Source organism: Peromyscus californicus, unplaced genomic scaffold (genome assembly GCF_007827085.1).
Source record: "Peromyscus californicus insignis strain IS unplaced genomic scaffold, ASM782708v3 Scaffold_13__1_contigs__length_99412109, whole genome shotgun sequence".
NCBI lineage: Eukaryota > Metazoa > Chordata > Mammalia > Rodentia > Cricetidae > Peromyscus > Peromyscus californicus.
This window is the reverse complement of record NW_026294424.1, coordinates 65,053,840-65,073,357: the sequence shown is the minus strand read 5'-3', so window position 1 is coordinate 65,073,357 and position 19,518 is coordinate 65,053,840. Positions and strand designations below refer to the sequence as shown.

Sequence of the window (19,518 nt, the reverse complement as noted above, 5' to 3'; positions counted from 1 at the left end):
CCTGCCTGGCCCACAGTCAGGATAAATCTCTCTCTTCCGCCAGTCCTGCAGCTGCTTAGACCCAGTGGAGTAAACACACAGAGACTTATATTGCTTACAAACTGTATGGCTGCAACAGGCTTCTTGTTATCTAGTTTTTCTATCTTAAATTAACCCATTTCTATTAATCTATACTTTGCCACGTGGCTTGTTGCTTACCAGTTGCTTACATCTTCCTTGTCCTGGCGATGGCTGGCAGTGTCTCCCCCTGCCTTCCTGTTCTCTCAATTTTCCTCTCTGTTAGTCCCTCCTATACTTCCTGCCTGGCTACTGGCCAATCATTGTTTTATTTATCAATCAATCATCCAAAGCACTTCCCCTTTTTCTTTTTTTTCAAAAAGAAAGGTTTTAACTTTAACAAAGTAAAATTACATATAACAAAACAATTATCAAGCAAGAATTACAGTTACAATAATAAAGAAGATATCCTATCTAACTTATATTGGTGCGTCTGTGGTTTTATATCTAACTTATCTTTTATCATAACTAATGAAAATTATAACTATCTCTAGTCTTCAACTACATCAAAGACCTCAGAAGGATATACTATTACCTGAGAAATGGGAAAAGAATACAAGCAACTTTCGGGAAGTCTTGCAGGGTAGATAGAGACAGCTAGCAGCCTGGACAGTTACCTAATGTTCCTTTGTAAAGTTGGGGCATCTGTCTTCAGCCCATAGGCTTGGAGTCTCTTAATCATTTCTCTCTGTGTCCTGTAGAATGTCTGTCAGTTTCCTCTGTGAAAAAGGAACCTGAAGGACAATTTTACCAAGCAAAGTTCAGTGGTCACCTTCCTATGGGTCCTGCATGTCCAGTCGATACATTTTTTTCAAGCAATCCAGGCAAGAACAGTTTCTTGCCCAGAACAGTTTCTTGCCCAAATGGCTATTTTTGCCAAGGTGAAGATAAACTCCATATAGAGTGTCTTCAATGCCCATCCTCCTCTCTGAAGTAAATTGGTGCTGCCAGGAGCAGACATGCCTCACTGTCCAGAAAGTCTAAATTTTTAAAAATATTTTAAATGCCATATTCTGTAGGTCTTTGGAGTGTTTGAGGATTACCTGTCTATCTGAAATATATCTATACCTAGAAAACGTAACATGACTGTAAGTTTGACTATCATAGAAGACTAATTGATCTGTATTTCTTAATTATCCATTACAATCTAAATGAGTTACATAAACATGATACCTCAAACGAGAGTAGAAATATATATATATATATATAGTATAACAAAATTAACTTTAAACTTGTATCAATAAACTAAAATCTATACCAATGTAAAACATTTCAAACAAATTGCTGCTCTTTAAAAGTAGGTTCATTAATCTATCCTTTCATCCTATCATATCTAAACTATCCCCTTTTCTTTAGAAAGATATTGTATTTATAGTCAACCTGATTTAAATAAAAATACTGGTTTTTCTCTGTCCCACACCAGAGGGCTCTTCTGATTTGGGACACAAGAATCTCTTAAACTTTTCTTTTTTAGCAATTTGCCTGGGTTTGGAGAAGGAGTGAGGCAATTCCATCTCCAAAGCCAGCTTGGTATATTTGGGAATTTGGGCGTAGCTTCTCTTACTACTTCCTGCTGGAGGGGGGCGCTGTATCTTATGGGGACACAAAGAAAATTTTAGAATTATGCAATAGTCCTTGAGGGTGTGTCGTCTGAGCCAGTTGCCTTGAAATCATTATGAATGTTGGATCATCTGGGCCATGGTGTCATCGGAGACCTTTCAGGAGGTCTTGGCTGGTCAAACCTGATGTATCTTAATCTGTAACAAATCCATAGCCTTTGGCTTTCTGTGGAAACAAAAGCAGAGCCTCCTTTCCAAAGCAATATATCCTTACATGCAAATTTTGAAGTCAAGGTACCTTTAAAATATACATATTGACTTAACTCAAAAGCTTTTACAATCAAATGTCTTTCTGCAGTTAAGAATATTAAAGAGAACATAATCCAGAGTCTCTGTGTGATATCCATTTTTATGTGGCTTATTTTTTATATTAATTTTACTGTCTCTTTAAAGACTTTATTTTTAAAAATTATCTATTTGTTTATATAACTGTATATATTCCTTTTTTTTGTCTCTTTCAAGCCTACCTATATTTTACACACATTATAAATCATTTAAAGTCTTGTTTCATCTGAATCTGTCTTATTGTGAATCTGTTGTTTTAAACTGCAGCAATTGTAAGACCAAAAAGGCTGCTCTGGCTACTGGCTCCGCCCACCTCAGCTGGGCCCACCAGCATGGCGGTGGTGTTTTCCACCAGCTCTGGGAGACATCAGTTCTCAGAAACAGTGGGTCTATGCTTCTATCATAGCAGTGTGTAGCCCAGAAACCTCTTTTTTTTTTTTTTTTTTAACTAGCAAAAACTATCCAACACACAGCATAGTGCGCAGTTTGGAGACACCTCTGTGTAACATAGCATAGGTCAAGCCCGCACACATGCCACAAACCCACCATAGAGTAGCTCAAACATGCAGGCTGCCACTAACTAGAGATACAACTAGGAAGCTGTTTTTAGCTTCATTTTAGAATCTTTTTTCTTAGGTTTTAGGTGGAAACTCTTGCCAACCCGTTGGGTGCCATTTGTTTTTAGCTCCATTTTGTATTTCTTTTCAGGTCTTTGATGGGATTGAAGACTAGCAGTTATAGTAACAACTTAGTATATATATAATATCTTAGAACATATTAAGTATTAGATTCAGGTTCTTTAGGATAGGATACCTTTTGGAATGATCTTTGTAACATGCCATTTAACCACGCACTAGACTGCTCTAGATTTTAATATGTGTTTCTTGCTTGATATTGTTCGCATTGATTGTAGTTCCATCTTATCTAGGTCATTATCCCTCATTACTCCTGGACAATATTTGATAACCGTTCCTTTGTATATAGTCTTGTATTAGGTTAGAACCTTCTTATTTAGACAAAAGGGGGAGATGTAGTGGGTAGCCATTCCAGCTTTGACCTGGAAGTTTCAACCCCCATTGAGGCTTCGGTAATAGTCATGCCTACAAGGCGGGGCTGGGAGAGGATGCTGAAAACCCGAGATCCGGATGCACAGGCTCTCTTGGTTCCCGGACCCTGGATGCTGAAGGGAGACCGAGCAGAGTTCTCCAGAGAACACCGCCGGACTGCACCTTTCACAGACCCTATAGCCTATCCCGTCACTTGTAAGTTACCCCACAAAATAAGTTAAAAGTTACCTCCCTTTTAACTACATGGAGTGGCCTTAATAATTTCACCAAAATCTTCTCTTCTGATTAGTTTTGATTTGATCTGTGTTCTGTTGAGTGTTATAATAGCTACGTTTGCTTACTTCTTGGTTGTATTTGCTTAGAATATCTTTTCCTCTAAAATGATATTTGTTGATGGTGGTGAGGTATATTTCTTAGAAGCTTCAGAAAGATGGATCTTGTTGTCTATTTTTTTAGACCCTGTCCTTTTTTTTTTTTTTTTTTTTTTTTTGGTTTTTCAAGACAGGGTTTCTCTGTGTAGCTTTGGCCTTTCCTGGAACTCACTTGGTAGCCCAGGCTGGCCTCGAACTCACAGAGATCCGCCTGCCTCTGCCTCCCGAGTGCTGGGATTAAAGGCGCGCGCCACCACCGCCTGGCGACCCTGTCCTTTTAATGGGGGAATTTAGACCATTAATATTTGGAGGTTTTGATGAGAGCTTAATTCTTGTTATCTTTTGTTGTGGTGGTATGGTTTCTTCCCCCTTCCCCCATAGCTAACTGTTCTGTATTATTTATTCCTTGGTTAACCTTCTGCCTCCCAATTCCAAGAGACTCAGTCCTAAGGGAATGAAGGTGGGCAGGGAGGAGGGGTTCAGACAGGCAGGCTGCAGCAGAACTAGGGTTACATCTGGAAAGATTGGAATGGAGAACGGGAAAGAGGAAGAAAGAACTTACCTCCAATCAAGGACAAGTTGTAGGGCTGGCTAGATGGTTCAGTGAGTAAAATTTTTTGCCTTTGATCCTAATGGTCTGAGTTTGATCGCCCAAGGCCTACTGAAAGGTAGGAGAGAACTGACTGTTACAAGTTGTACTTAGACCTCTACACATATGCTGTGTGTCCTGTACATACCTTCCTACATACATATACATAATAATAAATGTAAAAAAGTAAATGTATTATTATATAATTGACAAAAAGCTACGGAATTTGTACTTCATTTTGGTGCTTGTGTAGTTTCATTACATGTGCCAGTAAAGGAGATGATCCCCGTTTATATATGATGAAATTTGAAGGTCATTTTTAAAGAGAAAGTATTTGAAAGCCAAGTTTTACCCTGGATAATTGTGAAAAAGCCTTGAATAACAAGCTTCTGTTTTCCATTTTTATTTTAGTCTGACTGAATCTGTTCTAGAATTTAGGCAAAAGTTCCTTTTGCCTGGGATCTTTGGGCTGGTGTGAGGCCTCTTATTTTTGATGATCTAACATCCTAACCATATTCAGATACTTTATGGTTACCTGTCCATCTCTTCTTCTAATTGAGGATTCCTGGATTGAGTGATTTTTTTTTTTCCCTCAGTTTTCTTGACACTGGCATTTATTTAGTAGGCTCTATTATATGGCAGGGGCACATTTGTATGTTTAAGCAACTACATAATCACAATGCTAGTTAGCTAGGGGTTTCTAATATTTTCATAGTGAAGCATTGAAGAGAAACTTTTAGTTCTAGAAACATGCAATTGCAGGAAAGGTGTGGGGTTAGGGACTAGGGAGATGGCTTAACAGTTAAAAACACATGCTGGGAAACATGATGACCCTAGTTCAAATCCCCAAGACTCACATTAAAAGCCAGATATTGTCCAGGGACATACCTGTAACCCCATCTTATAGGAGATGGACACAGGAGATTGTTAAAGCTTACTGCCCACCAGCCTAGCTCCAGATTCAGTGAGGCACCCTGTCTCAAGGGAATAAAGTAGAAAGCAATACAACCAACACCAGGCATTATCCTTAGGTGTCCCATGTTATGTATGTGCACCTGCACACACATACATGCTCATAAACTACATGCAAACTCTTACACATGCATACAAACATCAAAAATTTAAATGTACAAAAGAGGTGAGCATGTATTCATTCCCACATAGTTACCATTACCCCTAACATGTTTCTCTCTCTTGAATGATGAAAGATATTTACTTGAAACTTTAGAAATGGAATATTACAGATGGAAGAATAGTTCATTGGACCTTGTTACCTAAAGAGGTTTTATACTTCCTCTCAAGCTACCTATAGATATATTATGTACATAGTTGTTTATTTGGGGGATGGCATTCAGTATCCATTTTACCTCTGTCAGAGATTAATGTCCTTAATTCTTAAGAATTCTCCCAAAACGCCAGCTCATGCACCAGGGATAGATCCTGATCCTAATGCCAGGGGGCCCCTTAAGCAGTTCAAGCTACACAATTGTCTGCCTCTACCCAATGTACCAGGCTCTGTGAACTCCCCATGGGAGACCTTGCCTTGTTGGAGGAGGGATTAGGGGGTGGTTTGGGGAGAAGGCAGGAAGAAGGAGGAGAGGGCGATCTGTGATTGATATGTAAAATGAATAAAAAAATTCCATTAAAAAAAAGAATTCTCCCATCTTCCATTCAGTGTTGTGTTGTTGTTTGAGAGCTGGTCAGAATGTTAATGTGCCTCACTTGTTCTCTACTTACATATTTGTACCTCTTTGTTCTTAGGTATGTAAGTTAAGCTCTCTGATTCTCTTGTTAGTGAAAATGTCAGACCTGAGCCAAGCATGCTGGCACAAATGGGAGTATCATGACTTTGAAGCTAGATTAGGTTATATAGTGAAACCATATCTAAAAACAGACACACACACACACACACACACACACACACACACACACACACCCCATATCTAAAAACAGACAGACAAACACACACCATATCTAAAGACAGACACACACACAAAAAAAAAAAGAAAGAAAAAGAAAGGAAAGGAAAAAGGAATATCAGCCTCCTTTATCTACTTTGTTTCTCAATGATTATTTATTTCATCAAGCTATGATTAGTCAGTAACACCCCCTAAAGACAAATACGGCAAAGGGCAATTTAAAGTAATCTCTAGATTTTTTCAAATCTGACAGTTTGAATGACCTGAACATACCAAAATAGATTTTGTATGCAAGAAGCCAAATACTCTATCAGGATTGAGTGGTTTAAGCTATATCACCTTTTGATTATGATAAAATTATGACCTAATTACATAGCAGACTTACTTGTTTTAATAAAAACAATGTAAATCTAATACCCTTTGGGCCAATGAAATTCTGACATCTGTTGGATTAATGAAAGGGAACCCCGAAGCCTAGAAATCTTTCTCAAACTAGTGTTATCTTAGGAATTTTTATTTTAAAGTAAGAGTCTGTGTTCTGTATTTTTGTTTCATACTTCTAGATTCTTAAAGGCTTCTTGCTCTCTCCTTCAGCATCTCTCCCTCAGGAACTTAAACTATAAACAGACATCTCAGTTCACAAAAGTGAACATCCTGCCACAAGACTTCATCCTGTTGAACTGTTCCTCCTGAAGTGTCTGCAGGGGGAAATCAGTTAACCAAGTTGGACCCTCTGGCTAATCTTCCTTGTTCTCAAATAATGAATCCAAAGTGGAAGAAGGAAAAGGTCAATTGCTTGCATCTGTTAAGAGTTTTCAAGAAGTTCACTGAACGTTAGGAGAGTGGAAAGAGGGAGGGGAATTCCAGTAAAGGACAGGACTGGCCTGGTAAAGGCCCTGCATAGCTCTGTTCACTGCTGCCTCAGGAATTCCAGTAAAGGACAGGACTGGCCTGGTAAAGCCCCTGCATAGCTCTGTTCACTGCTGCCTCGGGCTTCTGACGTGCTCATTTTGTCAAGGGAAATTTCTCTGCAAATGCCCTCACAGTTGGTCAGGTGATATCAGCAACACGAGAGTCTTACATGAAGAGATATAATTTACAGGGAAATCTGAAGCAAATTTGCAAGGGCAAAGATACTGTAAGCTGAAAAAATTCTGGAAATTTTAGAAAACAGTAGTCATAATCTGAATTTGAAGTTCCTGAGGGAGAGATGCTGAAGGAGAGAGCAAGCCTTTAAGAGTTTAGAATCATTAAAATTGATATTTAGATTGTACCCTTACTGCCCTGAGTTCTAGTTAGCAATTAAAATAATTATAATTTAAAATGTGGACTAGTAGGTGCTCTTTTAAAATTAAAATGCTGTTGTTTTCTAATAGTTAAATGTTTTAATGCTCACTTTTAGCTAAGTATATCACTGATATAAATGTTGAAATTCTAAATTTCATTTCAAAGAGGTTATTAATATAATTCCACTGGCCTCTTCAGTGTCATGTTTTCAGTTCATTCACAAGATACTTATTTTTTTAAAAGTGGATATGGAGACAAGAAAAACACTGTACAAGTACTGAAACTTTATGAATCTCAATCATATAATGAATACTACACATATTATCTTCTATGTATGTTAAGACACTTGATTTACCATGCCGCCTATACCCCTTGAGTCATGTGTTAAGCTATGTGGTTCATGAAATACCTTCTGGGACTATTAAGCCATAGGAAAGGATACAGTGATGTAATAGGATTGGGAATGTAGAGCCATCTTTTGGTGTTCCCCTGAGCTATTCTAGAAAAATCTTAATATAGATATACTTCAGGCAGAAAAAGCATGGTATCCTCAGCTAAGTTTAGAAAGTGCCACATGCCATCCTTCTTAAGGAATCATTGCAGTACATTAAGTACCATAGCAGTCTTTCAAACTGTCTGGTGCCTTTATATTTCCCAAATGTAGATGACCCTGCAGTCCTGTTTTCAAGTAGCTCTTACCCATATCTAACAGAAAAGTGAAATAGGTGTATGCTATGGAAAAGTACTGAAAAAAGGATGCTTTCTAATCCTAATCAGTGTCAAATTAGTAAAACTAGAGTTTGATTATTCATTCTAGTAACTAGAGTGTAGTTAAAAGTTAGTGTAATTACCACTGTGTTCCATCTAGTTACTTAAATTCTGAGAGTTTCCTTGGCAAGAAGTGGATCCTGAGATGATTGTAATTTTCACATGTGTGCAAGAGAACTCTGGCTTTGCTGTGCAATGCTGAGGACTGGATGAAGAAACAAGATGGCTGGCTGTACCAAGGGACTAGCACATTTGAGACCTTTGTTGATAGACTGTATATTCATGCCCTTGCTGTTTCTTACTGGAAATTTTATGTTCTGTGAGTGGCTTCAATTACTTAACAGGATCACACATTTAGAATCCTTGGAACGTGGTATCAAACAAACAAATAATATCCTCTTTGAGGAAATGCTAGACCTGATTGACATTCAATATAAAATAAAAGAATGGGGTGGTGGGAGAGAAAACATGCAGGAGTTGGCATATCTTAACCATCACCATCAGGCAACATTTGCCTCAGAGAACATCAAATCAGAAGTTCTTTGTGCTGGCTGTTGTCCTTTCTTCCTGGAATATCAATTCAGTGTGATAATCTGTCTTTCTCTTTATTCAGGTAGCATTCATTTATGTAACATTTTAGACTTAATAAAGTGACATAAAATTTAGCCTTAAGCAAATGCATCAATTCAGTGAGTCAGGATATGATGCCATTACTTGTAAAATATAGCCATTTTTCAACATTTTCACCAGTACCTTTTCTTTTTGCAGGGTTCTCATATTTCTTATTATGAAAAGCCTGAAAGCTTAAGTAGTAATGATGGGAGACACTTTGCACAGTGTACACTTAATCCCTCCTTGCATCCTCTGACATATATAAACGAACTAAAGACACCACAGGTCATGTGCATTTTCATTTCAAGAAGATTGCCTTTTTATTGTTTCTTAGTTTGCATCGATATTTTGAAGCTGTGAAAAAGAACACTAGAAATAAAAGCAGGTGGAAATGAAGGCGCTACAGTTGAATAATGTTGTCCAAGAGTTCAGCTTTAAAAATATGGCACTTATTATACAACAGAACATCAGCATTGGTAGTACTCTTAATGACTTTAAATGCTGCCAACTGTTTTTGTTGGCTAACTTCATACCAGGCTGTGTGTATAACTTGTAGAGCACTCAGATTAGTTCACCACAATGCTGGACTCAGTTAATGCAGCACTCTTCTTAAAATGATTCTCTCCTTGCAAAGTCCAAGAGCATCTAGAGCTGGATGCACTCTAGAGCTGATGTTACTTTGTGTTCCATAAGCATGTCTAATGGTACATGCTTACGGAACTTACTTCAGAAATGCAGAGTCCTAAGCAGTTCCCCAGCTACTCTCTTACATTTGATATGGGACATAGGAATGTCCATTTTAAAACAGATTCCAGAGACTCTTAGAATCTAGAAAGTTTGGGGAAAAAACTGAATAAATTCAGTTTAATGTTGTGTTTTATTGAGAGAAAACAGGAGGTGGATAAATTTGAGTCGCCGGAGTTCTACTGCATAGAATAGGATCAGCTCCTAGTGAGTTTGCATCCATGGTGGGACATGGAAGAATGCATTTTCTTTGAACGTAAGCTGCCGCTTGGGATAAAATGTTTGATTCTTGGAGATCAAGGTGAAAGAGGGGACTGGAAATGTAGATGTAGCCCAGTCATTGGGTGCTTGCTTAGTATGCAGAGCCCTAAGGTCAACACTACAAAAACAAAACAGAAGCTAAAAGAACCCATTTTCTCACATATTCAACAGCAGAGAACTATGGGGATAATTTTGTACATTTGACAATGTCTGGAGATCATGATGCCATCATTGCGTGAAGATGATGCTGCTGATATTTAGTGGCTAAAGGCAGGGATGCTGCAACAAATATTGAAATGTGTAAGATAACTAACTGTACACCAGGCAGATGTCATTTGAAGCAAAGTGTCAATTGAATTTTATTGGGAAGACCTGATATAACTTAATCCCATCACATGAAGCAACTCTGATGCCTTTGAGAGTGATAACTGTGATATTTAAGAAACAAGATCACATTTCCTACCTTTCAAGAAAAATCATTATATCAAATAAGACAGCCATTTGTTGGTCTGTATTGGGCTATCCAGACAACACATTCCCCTTGAGATTCTTTCAAGATCCTGGTCCCTTGCAATCAAGTATCTAAACCCACATAATCATAAAGCACCTCAATCATTTGTAACCTTTTCTTTCTGCATTCTGTACCTATGTCACACAGACTCAGATTCCACAGGTTCAGCTATATGCTAGTTTGGACATCTGCTGAATTTAAACTGGGACATTTTAGCTAAAAATCTTAACATGGGAGCTAAGAGATTAAAATTTTTCATTTAATTGCAATAATTGATTAAATAATCCATCAGATTTTCTCTAGCATTCATTATTTTTCTCTGCTGTTAGTACTTCAAATCCTTATCACCTCTTTAAGAACCATTGTTATAAGTATTTCTCTAATACTTAATGTCTTAATCTTTGGTTTTGACTATATATTTCTGGTGTGTGTGTGTGTGTGTGTGTGTGTGTGTGTGTGTGTGTGTGTGTGTGTGTGTGTGTGTTTCTGTCTGTCTGTGTCTGTGTGTCTTTGTGTATGTTGCTGTCAATCACACATAAGGCCTCACATGTGGTAGACAAATGGCATCAGGTGATCTACAATGAGCTATATCTCTAGACCTGTGAAATCTGTTTTTTCCCTTAATTTTTTTTCTGATGATCAGTGATTTCTTCCCATTCTCAGGAATGTTTCTCAAGTACAAATAAAATAATTTTAAAGGAGAATTGGGCATTTCATGTTAGATATATCATTTTAAGGTATTTTATTATAAAATCACTTGGGTGTTACCATAAAACCACAGTAATTCTCTTTATATTTAAAGAGTAATACAACTATAAAACCAATTCATATTTTCAGATTAAAATTAAAGACAGCACATTCAAAAAAGAACACTTAAATTTGTCATATTATATCAATACAAAACTTAATAATTCTTCTCAAGCTAACACCAGTTGTGGTGATCATATTTTCCTTATTTTAGCATATCTGCACTTAGTATAGTAAGTTTTGTTGTAACTCAGTTCTCCTGATTCTTTATTTTGCCTTTGGGGAGGTAAATTTTATTTATTTTTCCCCTTTTCTTTTTATTTATTCTTCTCTCATAGAATACACCCTGACTTCATCCTCCCTTCCCTGTACTCCTCCCAGTCCCTCCTTTCCCCTCTTCCCCAGATCCACTGCTCCTCCATTTCTCTTCAGAAAAGAGCAGGCCTCCCAGGGATAGCAACTGAACATAGCATAACAAGATGCAATTAGGCACAAACTGTCATATCAAGATTGGATGAGGCAACCCAGTAAAACGAAAAAGGGTCCCAAGAGCAGGCAAAAGAGTCAGAGACACCCCCACTCCCCTTGTTAATAGCCCCACAGAAACTCCAAGGTGAACAACCACAGCATTTATGCAGAGAACCTAGCACAGATCTAATGCAGGCTCTGTGATTGCTGCTTCAGTCTCTGTGAGCCCTTATGAGCTCTGCTTAGTTGATTCGGTGAGCTGCATTCTCCTGGTGTCCTTGAACCCTCTGGTCCACTAGTTCCTATAATCTTCCTCTCCTTCTTCTGAAGTGTTCCCTCAGCTCTGTCTAATGTTTGGCTGTAGGTCTCTGCATCTGCTCCCATCAGCTGCCAGAGGAAGCCTTTCTGATGATGATTGTGCTAGGCACCAATCTGATCATTTTATTTTATTTATTTATTTACTTTTGGTCAGTCATGTTTGGCCATCCAGCTTCTAGTTCATGGCCATCCAGGCAGAGACTGGCATGGGCTCCCTCTAGTACTGTGAGCCTCAAGTCAGACCAGTTATTGGTTGGCAACTCTTAGCAACTTGAGCCACCATTGCCCCAGCACATCTTACAGACAGAGCAAGTTGTAGGTTGAGGGTTTTGTGGCTGGGTTGGTGTCCTAGTCCCATTACTGGAAGCCTTGCTATGTTAAAGAAAGTGGTTGGTTCAGTCTTAACATCCTCCATTACTAGGAGTCCTCACTAGGGTCACCCTCATAGGTTCCAGGAAGTTTCCACTGCACTAGGTTTCCACATTGTACCCCCAAATGTTCTCCAATTCCAATTGTTTCTCTCCATACTCTCTCCCTCCAGAGAGAGAGATTGGGGATAGTGTGCTGGGGAAAGGGGTACTGAGAGTTTGGAGGAGGTCTGCAGGTGGGCAGCCTACCTGAAGTTCTGGTGCTCCATGTGTCTCTGGTACTGCTGGGTGTCTCCACCCAAGTTGGGGACTGGAATATGGTATGGTACCTAGGAGGGAAGAGGGGATTGTGTCTTGGGGATGAGCACCAAGCGGGTGGAGGAAGTCCACAGGGGCATAGGCTACCTAGTCTTTTGGAAGTTGTGGCCAGTGTTTGGGCAGATGGTGTCTTCCGGAATTGGGGGCTAGAACACAGCAATAAGGGGAGGAGGGACTGCTGTGGGTCAAAAGTATATGAAATAGAGATTCAGCTGTATATGATAAATCTAAACCTAGAAGGCTCAAGAAATTCTTCGAGAGGCAAGTCAAATATCAAGGAATATTTGATGTTATTTGGCTTTTAAGATATCAGCTGTCCTCTGCTATGAATTTCTTGTGTACTCATATACTACTAGGCCTTAATAGCAAACAGTATAAGCTTCTCAGATTACCTGCTGATTTGAACTAGGTAATATCCCAACAGAGCCTAGGTGAATGGGAGGATTGTAGATGCATAGCTTTGTTTCTTCTGCAAATGAAGCTTAGACCTTCCTTCCCCAGACAGGCCAAACAGCATTCCAGAGTAATTGATTCAGAACAAAAGAGTTTTTTGCATAACCAGGTGCAATGAAGGCTGGGGCAGGATTCCTGGTCTGGGCAGAGTTGTGTGGCTGGACAGAAGAGAACAAGCCAGAGTTTCTGTAGATGGTAGAGCAGAGTGCCTCGGCAGAGGAGTAAGGGTCAAGGAAAGATTTTGCAGATTGTAGGTGGATTCAAATCAGGTCAGGCAAGTAGGAGAGGAAGGAAAGATGGGAGATGAAGGAACAGAGGACAATGATGAGATCGAAAACATAAAAGCTTAGGGCTATGAGAGGACAGGAAAAGAGGAGACAGAGGAGCTAAGCATGAGGGCAGAAAAGAAGCAATGTAGAGAGAGAGAGAGAGAACTGACTCAGAAGAATAAAGTGTATGGAGTAAGAGTTTTGTGTACTTAGATTCATTTAATATTATCAAAAATTCAATTATCAGCTGGTCATAGATTCTTTCCACACCCTGGGAGCAGGCTATTGTGGGGCTGGACCCTCCATAGTCTGCTTTAAGGGACAACTGAGATTTGGTCTGTTGGAAGATAGAGAGTGGAACATATACCTGGGCAACTGGCCTACATGATCTTCTGGCAGGCATGGCCTGTTTTGGGGCAGGGGTGGGTGTAGCTGGAGTTTTCCTGCCTGGCCCACAGTCAGGACAAATCTCTGTCACCCGCCAGTCCCACAGCCACTCAGACCCGACCAAGTAAACACAGAGACTTATACTGGTTACAAACTGTATGGCCGTGGCAGGCTTCTTGCTAACTGTTCTTACAGCTTAAATTAATTCATTTCCATTAATCTATACCTTGCCACATGGCTCGTGGCTTACCGGTATCTTCACATTCTGTTTCTCATCGTGGCGGCTGGCAGCGTCTCTCTGACTCAGCCTTCCACTTCCCAGCTTTATTCTCCTCCTTGTCCCGCCTACACTTCCTGCCTAGCCAATGGCCAATCAGTGTTTTATTTATTGACTAATTAGCAACACATTTGCCATACAGAACATACCACAGCAGGTGGGGGATTGTATGTCTGAGGGAACCAAGAGAGTGGGCTCTTTTGCCTTTTATATATATGAGCACATCTTGAAAACATAAAACTACACGCATTCTTCTTTAAAGACCTATTTAGTTTTATTTTATGTGTGGGTGTGATTAGCTCTCATACATATTTGTCTGTGCATCACATGCATGCAGTGCCTGCTGAGGCCAAAAGAGGGTGGCAGATGGCATGAAACTGAAGTTAACAGACAATTGTCAGCCACCATGTGGGTGCTGGGAATCAAATTGGTTCTGCTGGAAGAGCAACAAGTATTCTAACCTATGTAACCATCTCTAGAGCCCCTGAATACATTTTTTTCATCAACCCAGAACACATAATTTTATATATGAGTACAACTAAAATATGAACAAAGAAGCAACAATGTCTAGATCTCATAGTTTATATTATCACAGAAGTTCAAATGTAGAATGAAAAGTCCTCAGTATCAAGGTCTATCAACCTAAAACTTCTTTTCTCAGCAATAGAATGTCAAGTAAAAATTCCATAGGAGACATGAGAGATTTTCACTGCAGTTCGTCGTCTTCTGGGCTAAACTGATTATGTGACAGCCACTGAAGTCACCCCATTGACTTGTCTGCCTGTTATGCTGGACCCTGAGCTTGTACTTTTGCTGCTGCAGATACACGTTTCTCCCTAGTTTTCTGTTTGTCCGTTTTTGATTTCTTAATAGTTATTAAAGATTGAATCAAAGTGTCATCTCATCTAGAACCATTCACAGACCCCCACCCCCACCCCAGATGGCACTCTTGTCTGAAGTAACAGCACCCTCTGCTGCTTGCTCTCTTGCCCACTTACTTCCTTAACCGTGTTTAGGCTTACCTTCTGTGCACCAGAAGCTTTTTGAGCAGGTGTACTGCTGCTTGCTCTGAGTATAGAGATACACTCACAAGTCACTAGGTGAAAACAGTAGAATACAGAAAATCATTTTCAATTAAAAGATTATCTCTGGTAATCTTAACCCACATAGGTTTGCTTGGTTGGTTTTATTTGTTTGTTTAGTTTTTTTCAGTCTTTAGTGTTGATGTACTTTAAGAAGCTCCTTGGAGTTAAAAGCAGAGAGAGGACTTGTGTTCATATCATGTCCTGTTTCATGATTTTATGTAAAAAACAGACCACCCTTCCTCTCTGTATTTATAGAAGTGAAGAATCTTGGCATAATGTCTGGCTTACATGTATGTTAATTTTCTCTCTTCATTAGTGCTTGACTTACTTTTATGGCCTTTAGTGATGTTAAGTTACTATTGTTACCAGTGAAATTTCAAGTCTATATATTTTCCTCCTAGAATTAGAATATAGTCCCATAGTGGCTATTCTTTTCCCTGGGCTTAACTTATTCATTACTGTATAAAGTAGATTTCACAATCTTTCTGTTTTATCTTCAATAGAACACTGTATTTTGTTTAGATAAATTTATTTAGAACGTATTTATTTTATTGCTGCAAAGGTAGGAGGACTTTTACTTTGTTTTTATTACTAGAGAAAGAGAAATCCATCTTTTTGTGGTCAGTTTTCCCCAGATGTATGCTGTGAGAAGCATTTCCTTTACTTTTGAATATTATCAAATTTTGTGTTGTTTACTTCTATATGGCTGTTAGAACCAATAGTTTTAGTTCTTTGGATAATGTACTAAAGGTGCACAAAATTCATTATAGAATTGCCAAATGGAATTTAGCAATGTGGAAAATGCTTTTAATTAGTAGGTTCTTAGTTTTCACATGTGCTTCATAAATCAAAGTAGGTAATAGGTAGATACTACTCATACCAGCAGGCAGGAAGAGTGAGAAGATTCAGGGTGTGTTACTTACATTTCGTATTACTGTAGCAGAGTATCTAACAGAAATAAGAATGTATCCTGGACTACAGTTCAGGGGATATGCTCCATCATCCTGAGGAAGGCATGGTGGCAGGATTGCATTCTGACTATAGATATGGAGAACAAGCTAATACCTGGTAGATTAGAACACAGATGACACAGGAAGATAAGACAAGAGCATGAGCTAAAAAGCCAAATCTTGCTATAAATTTCAAAGTCTATACTCTAGAAATTTAGTTTTTCCAGCTAGGCTCCACCTCTTAAAGGTTCCACAACTTTCCAAACTGTTCTAATAGACTAGGGGTCATGGGACCAAATATAGGAGACCATGAAGGATGTCTTATATTCAAATATTACAGCATTATTTTTATAGGATGTAACTAAAGAGGAATTTCTAAATGGAAATTCTTAACCCCAGAAGCCAACTTAATTATAAGAAAACTCAAGGTAGATGAAAGAGCTTCATAGATATAGGAATAACTAAAGGATGATATATAATATAATGTGTGCAACCAGTATCATGGAGGCAAAGTTTGTGGGTTGCAGCTTCTCAATGTGGGGAATAATGGAAGTCTGTTTGTTATAAAGCAGAAGGCATGAGACAGAGACCTAGTTATCATAAGTTACTCTGATTCTGCTCTTTCCTATGGCCAAAGAGGAAAAAACAAAAGAACAGGAGGAAGAGATGATGCTGTGATTGTCTGTAATTCTGATGGAAACCTAGAATGTATAGTAGATTTTAGATAGGATATTCAACTAGTGTGATGTGTGGGGAATGATCCTGTGTAGCTGTCTTGGACATGTTGATAAGTCTGGACTCTGCCTGTAGAGAAGACACCTTTGCACGTTTTTTGATGAGTAAGAAAAAATTGTTGTTCTTTGGGTTATGTTATATGCAGTCTTCACAATATTGTTATCTCAGCTTGACACTGATGATGAAGCACAGGGATTTTTAGTAACTGCTGAAATTTATGCAGTCATCCAGCCGCTTAGCTGAAATTAGAATCCAGACATCATGACATGAAAGTCACATTCTTGTGTTTGGAGAGACAGCTTATTGGGTAGAATGTTCACTGCATGACCATGAGGACCTGAGTTCAGATCCCTAGCAGTTATGGAAGTACCATATGTGACCCTGTACCTATCTCCCAGCAATGGGAGACAGTCGGGAGATCCTGAACCCATGAGAAGATGCAGTGAGAAACCTTTGTCTCAAAAAATTAATTGGAAAAAGGTAGAGGCACTGGAAATTTGGAATCTTCACAGTCCTTGACGGCTGTTTATGGGATCTAGGGGCCCAGATGAAGCATTGAAATGAAGGAGGAACTGAATACAGATCAAATGTCATTGCCATGTTATGTTTTGTCTTCCAGATCTCTGGAAATAGCCCCACTGCTGCAATCAGAAGTAATAGTTTCACACGTCGGGATGTTTCCCTTGGCCCGATACACACTAAACCGTCTCAAGACTCAAAGCATTCGACAAGTTGTGGCAAGACAGGGCCACCAAAAGCCCTCATCGGATTTTCATGACAAATATGGCAATATGATGCTAATTAGTGGATTCACTTTCTGTTTTCTTGGATATGTGATTTATATCACACAGATGGGGGTAGAATGGAACCTGTCTCCTGTTGGCAGAGTTACCCCAAAAGAGTGGAAGGATAAGTAATTGTCTCAGATACCATAATGCAGAATTGTCCCAAAACAAACTTGTCATGGAAATGTTCTGTTAATTTAATATAGCATAACAAAAGAAATAAAATTCATTTAAAAGTACTAACAAGTCATAAAAAACTATCATTTAGTTACTGGAAGTAATTCACTAGCAGTGGATATAGATACTGGGGAGTGTGGATACCATATATTTGAAAAGTAAAATTTTAGAAGCACAAGTTCTTCTGATTTACTGACTTATTCTAGGTACCTGTCTTCAGTAGGCATTCATAAATACATACCTTAGAAATTAATTTAGTTGAATCCAGATAATATTCTTTTGTCAGAAGCTGGCCAGTTTCACCTGTCCTTCCTCATTCCCACCCTGGTCTGTACCACCATACTTTCACTGGCATTAATATCAAAACTTTCTCGTTAGTCTCCTTGCTTTTCAGCTCATCACCCTGACCCCTCCCTCACCATGATGCATTTTTCAGTTCAGCACGCAGGATCATCTTAAAACTGTCAGGATGTCACTCTCATCTTGTAAAGCCAGGAACTCATTTGTCTCTGAAGTCCAAGCTCTTATGTAGGAAAAGTGGCTGTGGATGCTGCCCTGGCATTTTACGACCTGCATCTAGATGCTTTTGTTTCTTTCTTGTGCATGGGATGCACTTTCGATGCTGTATGAATCACTTCCTCATAACTTCATGGTTTTGCCCCCATGTGTAGCACGAATCTTAAAAGGTCTTATTAATAGAAACAAACCTGGAGCCAGGTATTGGGGTGAATGCTGGAAGATCAGAGAAGCAGAACAAGCCACAGCCACCTCACCTTGCCAGTTCCTCAGCTGATCCTGTTTCCACAGACTGGATGCCTCTTGAGTCCTCATCCAGAATGAATCTCAGCTGAACTGTTCGTTGCTCAAAAGCCTAAAAGCTTAACCAGGCTCTAGTTCCTGGTCCTCACGCCTTATCTACCTTTCTGCTTTCTGCCATCACTTCCTGGGATTAAAGGCGTGAGTCATCATGCCTGGCTGTTTCCAGTGTGGCTTTGAACTCTCAGAGATCTGGATGGATCTCTGCCTTTGCAATGCTAGAATTAAAGACGTGAGTGCCACCGTTTTCTGGCCTCTATCTAGTGGCTGTTCTGTTCTCTGACCCCTGATAAGTTTATTAGGGTGCATAATATATTGGGGAGCACAGTATCACCACACATATGTCATGTTTTCAGAGTGGATCTGTTAAATACTGCTACCTCACCACGTGGTGGTGGCAACATCTTTAATCCAAGCACTCAGGAGCCAGAGGCAGGTGGATCTCAGAGTTTGAGGCCAGTCTGGTCTACAGAGTGAGTTCTAGGATAGCCAGGACTACACAGAGAAACCCTGTCTCAAAAAAACAAACAAAAAACCCCCTGCTACCTGTGTTTGGGCCTCACTTTCTCTTTTACTTCCTTAGCCTGTTTTTTTTCAATAGCTTTTTTTCATTATCTGACTTTCAGGATGGCTTTTACACTTGTTTATTACTTGTTTATGAAATTGTAAGATCATAGGCTTTTTGTATTCAGAACAGGATCTGGTAGATGAGGCTTTCAATTACATTGAAATGATGAATAAATGGGTGACTATAGGTAATCATAGCACACATTCATTAAAAAAATTAAAAATAGGAATTTGATTTCCACTGAGGGTTGTAATTAGATTATTGGAGACTATTTTAATTATCTGTTTCATTTTGCAAATTACTCTGAAACTTCGTCCCATAAGGCATTTGCAAACTCCTATTTTCTGTCAGTCAGGCATCTGAGAATGATGTGGTTGGGAGTGAGGCTCTCTGGTGCAGGAGCTCATATTTCTACAGAGTATTCAGAAAGAGCTGCATTCATCTCAGGGCAGGAGGAAGCATCTGCTACAGTTTCACTCACTTGGTAGTTGACTAGTCTCACGACCTTGTTGGATGTGGCGCAGTAGATCACATCTTAGTCATGTGGGTATCACCAAGGGTAAACTCATAATAAAATAATAACAGTACTTGCTTTGCTTTGAGTCTTTTTGCGAGCCAATCTTATCACCTCTGTCATATATTCTGTTCAACAGAAAGTAATTAAATCAAGCCTGTAGCTCAGGAGAAGGAATAGGCTATTGCAAGGG

The 19,518-nt window shown here is 39.2% G+C and overlaps 1 protein-coding gene across 1 annotated transcript in view; it reads left to right on the top strand.

The window, feature by feature from the left end:
• The window catches only part of LOC128108498 (cytochrome c oxidase subunit 7B, mitochondrial), a 69,289-nt gene extending 50,655 nt beyond the window's left edge, over nt 1-18,634 (top strand). Inside the window, exon 2 of the mRNA XM_052735084.1 lies at nt 17,085-18,634. Coding sequence (XP_052591044.1) covers nt 17,140-17,382 — 243 coding nt within the window. The 5' untranslated portion in view covers nt 17,085-17,139 and the 3' untranslated portion in view covers nt 17,383-18,634. The remainder of the gene's footprint in view (nt 1-17,084) is intronic.
• The last annotated feature ends 884 nt before the right edge of the window (nt 18,635-19,518 follow it).